The following is a 17,707-nucleotide window of genomic DNA, read 5'->3' as shown; positions in this document are numbered from 1 at the left end:
TAACCACGATAAAATACCAGATCAATCACACCCAAATATCTTTGACATGTCTACATGTTACTCACGTGCATCAACTTAACGGAGGAATTGGATGACAGTTAACTTAAAGGACGAAAATCAAATAAACATAGCATGTAAAGGACACCGTCTAAAAGTAAACATTTTAAACGACCTGATTCGTAAATCAAGTATGCTTAAAGGATAACATTTGTATTTCTGTCTTTATTTGATCCCGTTAGTCAGCAGGGTATTATTGACTTCGGTAACTAATCAAGTGAAAATTACACTCCGGGTCCCTACACGACCAATTTTCACCAAATGAGTTACCATCACACTTTTTTTTTCGAACATCAAATTTTATTAAACAAACAGCCTACCAACCCGCTAACAAGCAGCTAGCGGGTGAGACAAAACATCACACGAAAGACACTATTACAAATCAAATCTCCTCCATTTCTCCCAGTCTAAAGCCGCACTATTTGACCTATATTTAATCCACATGAACGACCAAAACTTGATTTCGCCAATTATTTTTTCTGCCTTTATAGGGATATCTGAGAAAACGAATCTGTTACGGGCTCTCCATAAGCTCCAGTAGCCAACCAAAATGACGACTGTACTATTCTTTTCTTATTGAAGTGGCCTGGGATGTGTTTATGGACATTAAACAGGTCGCCTATCGTAAACGCAAAAATGGGAGGGATTTTACACCATTTGCTAATTTTTTGCCACACCAACGAAGCAACAAAACACCCTGTGAAAAGGTGATCCACGGTCTCTGCGTCGGACCAGCAAAAACAACAAGCGTTTGGGCCATTAATAATCTTACGTTTAATCAACGCGTCCATGGTCGGTAACCGAGCCAGATTCACTCTCCAACCGAACGTGTTTAGTTTTAGGGGTAACCAATAATTCCAACTATAAATATTTTCCTCCGGTGCATGCCCGACTTGATTAAGGAGTTTTTTGACTGATGCAACCGAAAATGAATCTGATTTATCACCTAACCACAACCATTTATCTGCACCAGCCTTGAAGTGATAAGCTTGTAAGGAAGTAGTTAGGTTGTTGAGATCATTTGACATATCCCCATTCATCACTCTATTCTTCCAATTCCAATTAAAAGAACTTAACTCCCCATTTACTAAATTGCACCGATCAGCCACCCGACAACTCTTCTCTACCTCTAAATTAAATAGGATAGGAAAAGCATATTTGAGTGTGATATCCGATAACCAGGGATCCAGCCAAAATCTAGTTCAGTATCCATTTCCAACTTCGTTTTTGATAGCCACTGATAATGAAGAAGTTGACATCACAGTATGGTTTTCCAATTTTGTGTAGGAGAATCGGTATGGGTCTGGGATGGTCTACAACTTAATTGTGTGATTGAACTTTTTGGTGAGAGTTATGATTATGACATAAGCTTTCTTGCTATTGTTGTTGAAATTGAGGTATAAAGTTTTCAAGTGGTGATAGATGTGCATTAAAGTTGTCGATGACTTTCTTTTTCCCACTCTACACTTAATCTCCATGAGTCACCTTTTCACTTTTTCATTAGAGATTCTACTTTGAACTCATTACATTTAACTTTTTATGCATTGGGAATTTATAGGGACCCATATGTCTCATTTTTTTTGAACGGCCAACTAAGTAACGCCGGGTATCCCGTACGCGGCTCCCATTGGCTAAAGGTAGCCCGAGCCGGTCACTAGTTCGGATGGACGGAGCCCTAGCGGTCCACCTGTTGAGGGATTCACCGGATAAAACCCGACCCCCACGCCCGCCAAACGGCACGACAGCGAGGAGCCGGTAAAACCGGGTGAGATCAGGACTCGAACCCTGGCAAGTCAGGGTCATCCCTCATATCTCCCATATAAATTAGTGGTATTGAGGTTTGATCCCCCTACCTCTCACTTATAAAGTAAGTGCTCTACAATTGAGCTACAACCAACTTATACCCATATGTCTCATTTACTTTGCAACATATCCATTCCCAAAGTTAAATAAGGAAAAAAATAATAATTGATGGTTATATTGCAACATGACTAGAATTTTCCATTTCTTTTGTTTATAAGGGATGTGTACAGTTCGGTTGGAGTTGGTTTTAGACTAAAAGTGAACAAGAAACGAAACTTTGGTTTTTGAATTTTTAAAAAATGTTCGATTTCGATTTCCAGTATGGATTTGGATTTAGTTTTGTTTTTTTTACGTTTTTGTCATGTAAGTCTGAAAATAAAAATTGGCTAAAAAGAATGATTTAGGGCGTAAATGATAAATAATTTTGTTTATTACCAACTAATTGGTTACTATACATTTGGGCTAAATTTTTAAATTACATGTGTATTAAATTCTTAAAAATTAGTTAAAATAATAAATAGAAAAATTAAAACTTATATATTCAGTTTGCTTCGGTATTTCTGTCTTTTAGTACGTGCAAAACCAAAACTGATCCGTTAATTCGGTTTTTATAAAAGCATATAACCAAACTGTTGATTTTATATCGGATCAGGTTTTCCGAATCCATATTTTCGGGTTCACCTTGTAAAAGATCTATGATGCATAACTTGAGGTTTGACAAAATAATACGTCTTTTTAAATCATAAAGCATATGTCTACATTATTATATGTGTGATTCCATTCTACACAGATCGTAACAAGTTACAAACACCCAAGTGACTAGGTGTTAGTGTAAGACACGAGTTCCTACATTTTATTTATTTTCAATAAAATAAAATAAAAATAGTTTTCAAAAAGAATGGTATTTTAAATATTAGCTAATTATGTTTGGTTTGATGTTCATGTCCTCGAGATATTAACCCAACAGGTGCAAGGACCACAACCTCAAGAACTTTGTCGAAATCTTCACGTGTTAATGTGATTCACTTTATAGGGATAATAATATCTTCATTACTTGCAAAACATATAATATTATAACCCAATTTTCTTATTAAAATATGGCATAATTGGATTAAAAAAAACTTCGAAGATATTGAAAGAAATAATTTAATCCTTTATAGAATATTTATATTGTCATCTTGAATACACCATTTTTTTTTGTATTTTCAAATACAGTATACTTTACACTTTTTAAAGTCAAAACATTAATTATTGGTTGAGTTGATTTTCGACCGAAATTTAGTGAGATTAATAATAATATATTTTGGCGTTTTGTATATATTATTTAACGTTTCTTTTGAACTGAAAATTAAACTATGTATATTTGGGCATCAAGATTCAAGAGACGTGACTTCCTGTCTTCAGAAAGATTCCAGCATAAAACATGTCTAGATTTGTCAGCTATATATTTCGTATGATGCTAGACCATGTGTAATGGACCAACACCATGGCTGCCTCAGCCCAAAATGTTGTGAAACACTGCCCGGGACGTTTTAGAGGAATGGGTGGGGGCAAATAACGAGAGTGAGGTGCGGGGTGTTTACTTGTTTGTTTATTATATTGCATGGACCAGTCACAATCGTCCATCTCATGTTTCTTAAAATAAATAAATAAAAATGCAATCTAGTGAAACCATCACATACTCAGAGCATTCAGAACTCATTCTCTACTATATATCTATATATATATCATATAATACACTAAAAATCACTGTATTTTTTCTCTCATATTTAATTAAATAATATTTTTTATACATTTATTATTATCATTTCTCTCTCTTTCACTCACAACCACTTTTAGAAAATAATAAAATATTATACGGTATGAACAGTGAATCCCCAAATTTAACTTTCGCATATAACATTTTCTCTCTGCTATATTCACAACCACTCATACACATACCATATAATTTACAAAACTCTCTCACACAAATATAGAGAATAGGCTAAGAATGCTCTTAATTGTTTATGGTTTGTAAAAGTCCTGCTGGAACTGATGTTGCGGGCCACTTTTCACATTTTAGTTAACATTGACCTCTTTTCTACTTCTATATATTAGTTTCACATTGCACAACCAACTAATCAAGTCCGGCTGTGCTTTGGCTCGTTAAAGGTTTTTTTCTCAAAATATATAAAAATAATAAAAAAACATACATAAAAGTAATTATTATATAAAAAACGAGACGCTATAGCAGAGGAATTTATCGGTTTCAGATAGGGCGTGTGCCTTATGCGACATGGGGATTGAATCATCCAATAAGTATAACATAGGTTGAATGGAGGCGAATGATGTATGATCTGCTGAGGTGACGAATAAGAGAATGAATAAATGATATATATAACACATAGTCTAATTATTTTTGAAATGAATTTAAGAAAACTTTATATTAAAATATGTGTGAAATGATCAAAATATCACTTAAATCAAATCAAAGAGAATAAAAGGTTGTGATGATCATGTTAAAAACTTCGGTTGCAATTACAAAGACATGTTTTCTTTCATGTTTACCTACTAAATTTAGGAAACATGGACAATAATAGCATAAGGAGTTTACTATGTGAGGCAAGTATTGTATATAGAGAATAACTGTGGTCCGTACGAGTGGGAAGTAGCTCAACAGTGTGTTTGGTACGATGAAAGAAGCATGAACCAATTAGATGTCGAAAACGCATCTAAATCCGGGCCCACACACCCAGGTTGAGTTTTGCTAGGTGGGTCCAGGTGGATGTCTAGTCTCTTGATGTGGTGGGGTTGTCAGGAGTGTATATATAGGGCATAAATATATGTATAGGTATAATATTATATTTATGTATACGTGACTCTAGATTTATGTGTGATGATATATGATTTTTTTTGGACGTATCAATCTAGCATCCTACGGTTTTATACGGAGAATAAAGTTGATCAGGTGGATCAATAACTCGTCAACAATCCAGTTAGCCTATCAAAAACACTATGAGAAACGTATAAACAGAGGATAAAGTTGATCAGGTGGATCAATAACTCATCAACAATCCAGTTAGCCTATCAAAAACACTATGAGAAACGTATAATATACTCGTATGTATTGCCTGGAAGATATAAAAATGTTTTGATTAGGATGCATCATGGACGGCTCCGTGTCATGAAAATAAAAAAAAGCACCGATAAAGACTAATATAAAGAAAGATGTGCGTGAATTTGAAGCGGTTGTGGGTCCAACTTGAACAGTTGAGTCGGTCCCATAAGACATGGGTAATGGTGTTGTCGGGCTAGTTGTTATTTATTACCAGACATATCAAAGTGTTGTCCTTTCAGAATCGATATATTAGTTGAAAAAAAGTCATGTATATGAATCCTGCTAACTATAATGCGTATTGGTATTTTGAACCACACATATAATAGAGAATTATCTGTTGATCATTAATCTCTACTTTTATAATTACACTAAAAACACTATCTTTTCACTCTCATTTTTAATTGAATAATAATTTTTATACATTTATTATCACATTTTAGTCTCTTATTTACTCACAACCACTTTAAAAAAATATTAAAATTAAAAATTATTGTGTGAACAATGTATCTCCAAATTTACTCATGAACAATAATTTGTTTTCCTTTCTTCCACTCACAAGACTCAGATGTTTATGAATGAACTATTGTGAATGATATATAATTTACCTTATTCGATGTAGCTTTAATTTTTTAGTCAAATTGTTTTTGTAAACCCTTGAATACTTATAATGTAAAATGAATTGGTTTTAGCTTATCATTTTATTGAACTTTAAAAATTTAATAGTACGATTTCAGATAAAAAACCAACCCAAACCAAAATAATTTAGCTGGTCCAGCTTACCCGGCTAAACAATAAACTTTGTTTTAGTTCTTTAAATTGTGGTCACAGTTCGACCCATAAATCCGTCTAAATCAGCTTAACCTGACAGAAACCATCCCTGTCCGCGTCAATTGCGCAGTTAAATTTAGTTTAGTATATGCATATATTATTGATGTAAAAGTAGTATATTTAAAGAGTTTCAGCAATTAAATTATACAATCATACAAGTTCATCTCATATGCCTATGCTATTAAAACAAAACTATCATTTCACATGTCATTCAACTAGTGTAGCTAAATAGGATGCCAACTAATATTATTAGGCTGAGGGGTGTGGGGGCGCGAGTGGGGGCTCCAGCCAATAATATTGTGACGTGTGGCAGAGAGAGAAACTTGATAAGATGGGTGTTGGAGCCCCCGCTCGCGCCCCTGGCCCTGGTGTGGAGGGGCGCGAGCAGGGGGCGCGAGCGGATTTTTTTTTTTTGAGCCCAACGGCTCTATTTACGCATTCCCAGGCTCCCTCACGCTATTCCCAGCCGCGAGACCCCTTGCGCCTGCCTGGATTTCCGCGTTCGCGCCTCGGTGGTGTGGTGCTCGCGCCCCGGGGCGCGAGCGGATGGGCTCACGCGCCCCCTCTCGCGCTCCACACCCCTCAGCCTTATCAGTTATAGAATTACTAACAAAGTTACAAATATAAATTAAATTGTTGTATTAAATGAAGTTTTTAGATATTTATGAATTATTAAATTTAATTTATCATTATTCATTTCTTATGAATCCATAAAGTATGTTATTATGTATATTGTTAAATTTATTTCTTTCTTTTTGTATTTTTTTAACCATCTGTGTATTACACGGGCTACATCCTAGTAAATAAATAAAGAGATGCACTTTTTTTTATCAACCTTGATAAATGAAAATAAACAAAATGCTACAAAGTTTTAGTTAAAATGGTATTGTTATTTTGATTTATATGGGAGTTTTTTTAATAACAATAATAGGGTTGAGTTCAAATAGATAGTAATCTAAAACTATAAACTCGTAGAAAGGGTATTAAACGGACTCTAATAAAACTCAAACTAATTGCATTTGAACCGTCTCGTCGAACTCTATGATATTGGATTTTAGGTTTTCTCTTTTCGATTTTTAGCTTGCAGATTTTAGAATTTTTGGTCGGATGATTGTATATTTATATTTATCATTATGTTTTTTTAATTATTTTGTCATTGTGTTTTTTTTTTCCCAATAATATATAATATTACTCAGCATTGTGTTATATTTTGTTTATCATTTTTTATATTTGTGATTCATTGTGTCTTTATACTCTTCCTAGATTCAGGAGATTGTGTAAGATAACTTAACCCAACAATATTTTTATGTAATAATGATAATCACAAAGTGTTTGCAGCCTTAAGTAGGGATGGTAATGAGCCGGGTTCGGGCCGGGATACCCATATCCGGTTGTAGAATTTAGTTCCATACATGGCCCATTACCCATCAGGTATCGAGCATATCCGCGAGTATCAGGTAGAGATGGTCAAAAAAACCGGTTGGGGAACCGGTTTGCCGGTTTAAACCGGAAACCGGTTTTTACGAAAACCGGTTTTTTAAAAACCGGTTTGACCGGTTTACAAACCGCCGGTTCGTATTTCGGTTACAAGTTTTAGATCCAAAACCGGTTAACGAACCGGTTAATGAAAAAACCGGTTTTTTTTAATAACCGGTTTATTAAAAAACCGGTTTTTGACCGTTGTGGAAAAACCGGTTAACCGGTTTCTCCATAACCGGTTAAAAACCGGTTTTTTAACGTTGAAAAACGGCTATATGCCCGTTTTTTTTTTTTGACCGTTTTTTTTTTCCATTTTGCCCCCACAAACATCTATATATAGTTTAGGTTGGGTATTGGTTAGATCACACTCGATTATACAACTCCAAACGCTCTAAACGTTTATTTCATACGCGATTATTTTGTTATCTCACGCTCAATCATACCACATTACCACTCCATACGCTCTTATTTCGTAGTCGTTTATTTCATACTCGAGTATACCACTCTTATTTCGTAGTCGATTATCATGGCCTCCCAAAGTGCTGCTTCATCCGTCAACATGGGTGCCTCGAACACGGGAGAAACGGTCGTTCGGGTCATCCCCACGAAACGAAACCAAGATGTTTGGCAACATTTCGACCTATGCGAAATGTCTAACGGTAGCCAAAAAGCTCGATGCAAACATTGTTTGAAGTTTTATGGCAAAGATGCAAACTCCACTTTAAAAGCGCATGTACAAAGGCCCTTTTGCAAGGCCTTGAAGGACGAATCGGGAAGTAGTTCGCAGCCGGAGATGACGAATCAAGGAGCGGTGTTTACGTACGACCTTGAAGCGGTACGTCAAAAGTTTTCAAACTTTGTGATTCAACAAGGTCTTCCTTTCAACCACTTCGACAACCCTCAATTCACGGAGATGATGCAAAACTATGTTCAACCACGCTACCAACACGTAAGTCGTTCGACCCTTAGAAGAGATTGTCTTAAAGCATGGAAAGACGCTAAATCCGAACTAATTTCATACTTTTCAAACTTACAAACTGGTGTAAACTTAACAACGGATGTGTGGTCGGCACCTCATGGTTCGCCCGACTCATACATTTGTGTGACGGCTCATTGGGTTGACCCCGAGTCGTGGCAAATGATGAAACGAACCGTTGCGTTTCTATTGTTTGATTACCCGCACACAGGTAGAAATATTTTTAAAATCTTGGATAAAGTCATTCGACAATACAAGATTGAACATAAAATCTTTTCAATTTCGTTTGATAACGCGTCCAACAATACGGCCGCGGTTGGCCATTTAAAATTAAAGTATAAACCTATTTGTGATGGAGCGTTTTTTCATAGCCGATGCATTGCACATATTATCAACTTGGCCGTGCAAGATGGGTTAAACGTGATCGAAACGCAAAGAAACAATTTTAAAAGAATGTTACGAGATGTTTTTAGCAACAATAAAACATTTTCAAGATACAAAAAATTTTGTGTAGAAGCTAATTGTCAATGGTTGGGGCCAAATTGGGATTGTCCAACAAGATGGAACTCGACTTGTAATATGTTTGAGAAAGCCATCCAACAAAAAGAATCATTAATTGCGTTTCATCAAATTTTGTCAAGTAGGGGTAAATGTGCACCGTACGATCCTAGAAACTGGTTATTGATTGAGATCGTTACGGAGGTCCTTCAAATTTATAAATCTTGCACAACTAGTTTATCCGGGGTTTACTATCCAACAAGCCCCATTGTTTTACCAAAAATTGCTGTCATGTGCACAAAGTTGAGTGAACTTCATTGTAGGGGTGCACCTTATTTTGATATGGGTGTAAAAATGAAAGAAAAATTTAGAAAATATTTTCAAGAACTACCCGCTGTTTTGACATGTGCTGCTGCGTTAAACCCTTGCATCAATGTTGGTGGTGTTGAAGCTTTAATAGAAAAAATTTGTGATGAGCTAGAGTTAAACGACGATCAAAACCCCTATTATAGCCAAACTTTAAAGAATGCTTTCAACACCACCTTGTCAAACATGTATGATGTCTACCTTACAAAATACGGGTCGTCTTCCCAAATTCATGACTCGTTAAGAGCTGTTGCCCAATCCCAATCCCAAACCGACCTTGAAATGGGGATGTACTACATGATTTGGGAAGACGCTGGTAAACGTCAAAAGGTAAACACCCCAAGCAGTGAACTTGGAAGGTATGGTGGTACCAACTTTGTGAAACACATGACTCCGGATGAATTTAGAAGTCTTGATTTGCTGGCTTGGTGGAGAGGTAAGGAGGATGAGTTTCCGATCCTCGCCGCCATGGCCAAAGATTTACTAACGGTCCAAGCTTCCACTGTAGCTTCGGAGTCTGCTTTTTCTGTTTCTGGCAGGGTTATATCGATTAGGAGGACTCGACTCACTCCACCAGCTATAGAGATGTCGATTTGCTACAAGGATTACTTGGACTCTTTAGATAGGGCACAACATCAACGCTCACTCGAGGGGGAAATGGAGTATGAAGCGGGCTTGTATGAAGACGAGGTCAATGAAGGACACACTCAACCAATGACCGATGAAGAAGCCGCGTAAGACGATTACCTAAGAAATAGCTCGGGATCGGGTAGCGAAGAAAAATAGTTATGTGTTTGTATTTTTGAGTTACGAATATGCGATAACGATTTAATGTTTGTATTTTTAATGTAAAAACTATAAATGAAAGTTATGTGTTTTTAATCTTTGGTTTGTTGAAAACACATTCACCAACACACACTCATACTCATCTTCCAAGCAAAGAACACTAACAACGAAAGCAAAGAATGGCTTCGGTCAGTCCGTTTTGCCTTGTTGTTACCGGTTTGCCTTGTAGTTACCGGTTTGTTTATACTGTGGAAAAATAATGGTTATTAAAAAAAAAAAAAAAACCGGTTAACCTAAAAACCGGTTATTAAAAAACCGGTTAATAAAAAAACCGGTTTATTAACCGGTTCTAACCGGTTTCTAAACCGGTCCTAACCGGTTAGGGTTTTGACAGACAAAAACCGGTTATTAACCGGTCCGGTTATTAACCGAACCGGTTTTTTTCCGGGCCAAAAAAAACCGGTCCGGTTAATAACCGAACCGGTTTTTTTAAAAAAACCGATTTGTGCACCTCTGGTATCAGGTATACATTTAGTTTGTTGAAAAATTCATGTTTAGATTTTCAAGCATATTTTTTTTATATTTTTTACCATTATAATTATCACATATATATTTTACTTATATATGAACTATTACAAATTAAAATTGACACATTACATATATATAAACATTATCATATATAAAAATTATCACCATAATTTTTATGTAACTTTATGTAAACTTGATTGACATAAAATATCAATAATGTTCTTCTTAAAAACATATCTTAAACAAATTTTTTTTTCCTTATAATGAACCTAAAAAAAATGAAGTGTTATTAGACAAAGGTTAAGGAAAAATAAAAATTAATAGTTATGATTTTTCAGGTTTATATTTCGGAATGGGCATGTGGTTTCTAGTAATCGGGCCAGGTATTACCAAATCCCATACATAGCCCGTACCCGGGAAATTTTTTTAAAATAATCTCATACCCTCCCAATACCCGTTGGACTTCGGGTATACCCGTCTCGGATGATTCAGGTTTTGGGTATACAAGTCAGGCACAAGTTATTTTGCCATCCCTACTCATCCTTCCCACATTAAACCATTATTACTTTCTAAACTTTATTTAACAAATAAATGTGTTCTTTTACGTATGAAATAATTTAATTAATTAACCACTATTTTTGTAAAGGCGTTTTTGAAAATAAAAAACTAAAATTGTATTAAATTCGAGGGCATTTTTTTCACCCATGTATATGTATTCATCACATTTGTCACTTGAAGCATCATAAACCAACTAACAAATGGCACATATGCATTTCTTTTTTATCTTAGTGATAGACCCGTTCTACCTACAACATCATATCTTTGCGTAAAACATTTAAAATTTTCATATTGACCTTGTTCGTATATATCCATAAGAATGTGATTCAAAAGGCGTAGCTCATCCTGTACTGTCGTCTAAATAAACTCTCATCATACACAGGCTTGAAGCAAAGTAATCATCCCACAAGTGTCTCCTTCCTTATGACCCCTATATATTTCTTTGCGTTTTTTCTTTCGTTGAGAAAAACTGGTTCTTCCACATTACCAAAAATCAAATTTGAAATTGTTTTGTGAGCATTTACGAAATACATATCGGGATTTCATCGTCAAGGTGACTACCCCAGGTGGGGTTTGCCGAGACCACCCCGTCCCCCCTAACATATAAAAAACAAAAACGAAAAAAATAAAAAACTTTATAATCAAAAACTTATTTTATACATATTTATAATCAAATAAATTCATGCTAGGATCCCTGTTCATTTTAATCAATCAAAAAGTCAAAAGTCAAAACTTCAAGAGTCAAACAAAATCCATCTACATAATTTACAGCAAGAATAATAAATAATAATCCCTTTTCTGACTTGCACCCTATGCATAGAAAGTTGTACATAATTTTTGTTCTTTTAGCACTGGAAAATGGCAAACTTGTATCAAACTATTTCCTCTAAACCTATTGCTGCATCTAAATCTTTATGCTTTAAAAAATGACTGAAATGAGCTATCAGCAATGGATTTCTTCGTAAGCAAGTCACGAAATCCTTCTCGCTGATCCTACCGTCACCATCGATGTCAAACATTTCGAACAGCGCTTGTATCTGTTCAAAAATATATTAATTAGACTATAAATATTAATAAAGAATATTTTTTTATGGTTTTCAATTGATATATTTACATAATAATTACTATTAGTGCATATAAAGTTATTATAAAAATAGCTAAATGATATGTAATGTTATATATAAAAGTTACAATTACAATTTTACAAATATATTAAAATAATTATAAATTTATATAAGTAAACTAAATAAAATAATTAATACTAATACATAATAAACGAGCCAAACTTGAACCAGCTTGAGCTTGAAAATATACTAAAGAGCCGAGTTCGAGCTCGACTCGGTCGGTTTACACCTCTAGTGTTCGGGTTAACTTGTTTAACCCGTGTGATTAAACAGGTCGACCTACCAACCAGTTTAAAACATTTACAACAAAATAACAACTCATTCGACATGCCAACACGACATAATTGACACCGACACGCCTAAGAAACACTTACCTCGCTCATGGTCAGGGTGGGTATAGCTGGGCTCGTGGAACCTCCAAACTGTATATGAACACGAATTAGATAATATTTTAGTGGTTTAAATATCAAGAAACTAAACAAAAATTATTTAGTATTACTTCCAACAATGAAATGTAATGATCTTTGTCTTCATCGCTTTCATTAAAAGCCGCTTCGCATGCTTGCTGGAATAACGGCAGCTTCAGAATGTGAGCCGATCCTACCAAGAACTGCATCATTTAAACTTTACGGTAAATATTTACAGACGTGGGACCCACACAGAAATATTTTTAACATAAGCAAAGACGGAACCATACGATTAAAATATTTAGTGGATCTCGGTTTTTTAATTTAATACGAAACAATAACGAGACCCGTAAAATGAAGGGCATTTATGCATATATAGACATAGTTACCTCTTTGAAGGTAATAACACCGTTCTTGTTGACATCAATAAACCGAAAAATCTGTCACAAAGAAAGAAGCTTAAAGTCGTTAATGACTGGAGCAGAACAGTAATTTAATAAAAAAAATATTCCTTATGTTTTCTGTTATTCATCCTGCTTTGACTTCAAATGTCAAAGAAACTACTTTCAGGTTTATTTTATAGTATTAACTTTATAATAAAACTACATTGTAACAAAATGTAATCTAAATTCTGTACATATAATTTTATCAAGCAAAAACTGCATTATTAAAAGGTATTGATTTTTTTTTTGCAAATTTTCATTTATGGCAAAAAATGCTGATGTGGCAGTGAACGTGGCATGCCAGGTCACCCTGGTTGTCTGTGTGGCAGTACATGTGGCATGCCGTGTGTACATGACACGCTGGCTAAATTTTTGTGACGTGAAAACCTACAAAAATCCATTTTTAATGCCTAAAAGAAAGGTAAAATAATTTTTATTGACAAAAAAAGTAAAATACTACAAATGGAAAATTGCATAAAGTTTAGTACTTTTTAGTGCAGTTTGCGCTTTTATTATATACAACTGATAATCATGAGTCGAAGAACGACATCTAATAGAGAAACGAAAGAAAGTAAATTATAAAGAAAGCGGGAGTGGTTTGCTTACTGACATTTTCCGAAAGGGGAGAATGTTTCAATCTTAAAACCCTAATAAAATCTTGATATTTAACACATCCACTGAAACAAAATGCAAGTAGTTGAATTTTAACACATCTGCTGCAAATCTTCTGCTTAAAAATATAAATAAATTGATAACAATTTCATATGGATATACCTGCTGTCTGGATTCATGGCAAGAAATTGTTCCAAAAAGTCAACGGCTTCCGAAGAGTTCAAATGATATAACTAGAAACACCAGGAAAACAAAATTCATATCAGTTAAGTAAATTTTGCAGCACTAAGTAATAAACAAATTTGTATTAATATGAAAATTACAAAAGGATAACTTTAAGTGAAAACTTACTTTTTGGATTTTCGCCATTTCAACCATAAAAAGTGAAAAATTCTCCTGCAAAAAGAACGAGATACGGTAAGATTTTTTTAAAGAAGATATTTTAATTATATCTTATATTTAAACTTATTGAAAATTTGTAGACACCTGTCCGGCCTCAAGTGCCTTTGAAAGAAGAGCATAATCTGCAAAAGAATGATGTGTTTGTACAACATTTAGAGCAGAAGCCATTGCTCTCCCGGTCTGCAAAACCATCAACGTTAGTTAAATAGATATACACTCGTTTAAGTCGTTTCTTTAAAACAAAAATAAAAAGGAACCATGAAAAATTTAACAATACTTTACTAAATATTTGTTATACGATTTTTAGCTGCACTTTTTATTGACGATAAACATTCGTTAATATGAAAGGTTTCTAATAATTCCTTGTGCTACAAAGTGCAATATTAGTTGGTATTTTTAATTTTATTTGTATTAATAAAACAAATTAACATGATAAAGAAAAAGATATAATGTTTTGATTTAAGATATAAAGTTATAAACTAACCCTTTCAGCAAATCGCGCAGCACTCTCCTTTTGATGTTGTGAGGGTGAAATAACAGGAAGATATTCAACCTGATTTATTTAATACAAAACAAAACAATATTATTATAGAAGCTTTAGAAATTAAATATCATCCAGTTAAGCATACTACATTACTACCTCCATGAAATTGTGAAACTGCATGAACATCCTAAACATGAGGGTGGCCAACGTAATATGACCCCTATAGCAACGAAAGATGCCAATTAAAAAAACCATATGAACATTAAAAAAAAGTAATATTGAATAAACAAGAGCTGAGTTTACCATGATTGATCAAAATGTACATGAGGATAACGAACGACCACCGGTTGAATTGGATAACCAGGAATAAATGCACCGAGTTGGAAAGAAATAAGCTGCCTTCCATTGGTTGTGGTTCCCTCGGGAAACAAAAGTACTCGTGGATATCTATTGCTTGCCGCCCGTTTCTGTATACAAATCCTTGAAACAATACATCTGTATCAACTTTGTATATGTACTCATAGAATGCAAAAGCTAGTATTTTTAAAGTATTATCAACTTTCAAAATTGGTAAGCAAAATAATAAAGAACGAAGGCGTGTTACCTTTATTTCATTCACAGCTTGCTTCCGTGATTGATATGAGAATCGATTCACATATATCACCTGAGAATAAAATATTTAATAACATTACATATTTGATATATAGTAAAACTAGTAATAGTTTGAATTTACCTGCATTGCTCTGATTATGACTCCAACAAAGGGCATGGAATCGTGTGACTCGGCTGCGACGATTGTTGGAAATAATTCATAGAAAAAGAATATTGGATCAATGTATGATACATGATTAGAGACAAGAATTGGTGCGGTTTCCCTTGGAGCTGGTTTCCCTTTTCTTTTAATCCAATGGTAGCTGCATCATATTAACAAAAAGCTAAGATTTTTAACAACTTTGTTAGCTTCATAAGTCACAATTTTACCCTCGATGAAACCAAACCGAAACAAATACCAACGATTTGCTTTTATGTTTATGTAAAAATCGTAACTTACGGTTCTGTTTTGGTTTTGCATGTAATAAAAACCGAAAAGCCTAACCGGACCAAATTTATAGATTTTCATTATGTGTTTTCTATTTTATGTAATTTATAAGAATTTAATAAATATGTAACTCAAATATTTTAGCCCAAATGTTTAATAATCAATTAGTTATTAACTAACAAAAATTAGGCCCAAAATTCATTGTGGACCAAATTTTTTCCCCAAATTTTCAAGCTCAAATGGCAAAACCAAAAAAACGAATTTGAACCGAACCAAACTGTTTTCAAAAACCAAAGTTTTGGTTTTTAGCCCAAAACCGACCCAAACCAAACCGTGCACAAAAATAATGTTAAAAATTAATTTAATTTACAATTGAATGAAAAAGTCCCTGCAGGACCAAACATCAAGTTCAATTATCAACAAATCAAGCTTATAGTTTTGCATAATTAAATAAAAATCTGTAATTGATTTGAAAAGTCATTGCAGGACTAAAAATCAAGTCCATTTATCAACAAATCAAGCTTATATTTTTGCATAATTAAATAAAAATCAGAACTTGATCTTACCCAAATGAAAACAAGATCCCTCTAGTACAAAGTCTAGAAACATACATTACCCTACACCTCCATCTTGGCATCGGATTCAGTTTATCTTTCCACCCATATAAAGCAATTTATTATTATTATTATTATATTTTATTATTATATTTTATTTTATGTAGCATAAGAATTTAATAAATATGTAACTCAAATATTTTCGCCCAAGTGTTTAATAATCAACTAGTTATTAATTAACAAAACGCTGTACGCCCAAAATTCATAATTTTGTATCAATTTTCTTCTGGCCCAAATTTTCAAACTCAAATGACAAAACTGATATATAAAAAACCAAAATCTAACCGAACCCAAACTGTACTACCAAAACCAAACGGTTTTCAAAAATTCAAAAACCAAAGTTTCGGTTTTAGCCCAAAACCGACCCAACCAAGTTCAATTATCAACAAATCAAGCTTATGATTTTGCATAACTAAATAAAAATCCAAACTTGATCTTTACCCAAATGAAAACAAGATCCCTCTAGTACATAGCCTAGTAACATACATAATCCTACATCTCCAATTCGGCATCGGATTCAGTTTATTTTTCCACCCAAATAAAGCAATATTATGTTTTTTATTTTATGTAACATAAAATTTTAATAAACACGTAACTCAAATATTTTCGCCCAAGTGTTTAATAATCAACAAGTTATTAATTAACAAAACCATGTATGCCCATATTCAATATTTTGGATCAAAATCGAACGGTTTTCAAAAATTCAAAAACCAAAGTTTCGGTTTTAGCCCAAAACCAACCCAACCAAGTTCAATTCTCAACAAATCAAGCTTATGATTTTGCATAACTAAATAAAAATCCAAACTTGATCTTAATTCTTACCCAAATGAAAACAAGATCCCTCTAGTACACAACCTAGTAACATACATAACCCTACACCTCCATTTCGGCATCGGATTCTGCGTATCTTTCCACCCATGTAAAGCAGTCTTAGTAGCCACATACCCAATCAACATAAACAACACAACTCTAACCACAACAATTGGCACACAAATCACCATCTTGATCCACTCATACACCCCAACAATCTTGGGCGTCTGGTTTCTAAACGGGTCAACGGTGGTTGACCCGGGTGGGTCAAACCCGTCAGACCCGATAACCCGATAGGGGTTTTGCTCAGTTTGGTCAGTTGGTGTTGGATCAGTGTAAAGTTTGAGTCTTGATGGTGAATCTTGATTTGTGGGTGTTTGGGGTTGAATCTTGATTTGTGGGTCGGTGATGGTGATGATGTGATTTGGGTTGGTGGTGGTGGTGGGTGTGTGGTGGTTGACGGTGGTGGACGGTAGTAGGTGGCGGCGGAGGTCGTCGGCCGGCGACATTATTATTATTATTATTTATTATTATTATTATTATTTGCAGTCAAAAAGAGAGGGAAAGGTGGTCTGGTTTTGGACACTATTTTTGTCATTTTAAATTGTCATTATGTTGGTGGTGAAATTACAAATTTGCCCTTTGAGTTTTGGATTTATGGCTGAAAACATCCCTGGATTGTTGTAAGTTTCCAACCAATGGGGCAATAAAAAGTGTTGGTGTTTGTATGTTAGTATAATACGTGAGCTAAGCATTCTAAGAAATTGTTATGAGCAAATCGGTACCGATTTGGTAC

At 34.3% G+C, this 17,707-nt stretch overlaps 2 protein-coding genes across 3 annotated transcripts; both read right to left on the bottom strand.

The window, feature by feature from the left end:
• Positions 1-542: 542 nt before the first annotated feature.
• On the bottom strand, positions 543-1,097 carry LOC143542847 (uncharacterized). The gene has a single exon (XM_077035327.1). It carries the CDS (start codon positions 1,095-1,097, stop codon positions 543-545), a length of 555 nt encoding a protein of 184 aa, XP_076891442.1.
• A 10,608-nt stretch (positions 1,098-11,705) lies between these two features.
• Positions 11,706-17,475, bottom strand: LOC143542876 (lysophospholipid acyltransferase LPEAT2-like). Of its 2 annotated transcripts, XM_077035350.1 has the most exons (15): positions 16,957-17,475; positions 16,054-16,086; positions 15,182-15,362; positions 15,053-15,112; positions 14,752-14,915; positions 14,605-14,668; positions 14,449-14,517; positions 14,049-14,144; positions 13,914-13,958; positions 13,725-13,795; positions 13,561-13,627; positions 12,897-12,947; positions 12,600-12,710; positions 12,475-12,522; positions 11,706-12,013 (listed from the first exon to the last, which is right to left on the bottom strand). In XM_077035350.1, the coding sequence occupies exons 1-15, from the start codon at positions 17,418-17,420 to the stop codon at positions 11,849-11,851; spliced, it is 1,689 nt and encodes a 562-aa protein (XP_076891465.1). In that variant the 5' UTR covers positions 17,421-17,475; the 3' UTR covers positions 11,706-11,848. The 2 variants fall into 2 exon arrangements, with proteins under 2 accessions (XP_076891465.1, XP_076891463.1); XM_077035348.1 differs by lacking the exon at positions 16,054-16,086 and having other exon boundaries at positions 16,924-17,475.
• Positions 17,476-17,707: the final 232 nt, after the last annotated feature.

The sequence above is a fragment of the Bidens hawaiensis genome, unplaced genomic scaffold, assembly GCF_021521415.1.
Source record: "Bidens hawaiensis isolate Kalapana, Puna unplaced genomic scaffold, B.hawaiensis_p1.1 tig00012999_1, whole genome shotgun sequence".
Lineage (NCBI taxonomy): Eukaryota > Viridiplantae > Streptophyta > Magnoliopsida > Asterales > Asteraceae > Bidens > Bidens hawaiensis.
This window is presented reverse-complemented; position numbering and strand designations above follow the sequence as displayed.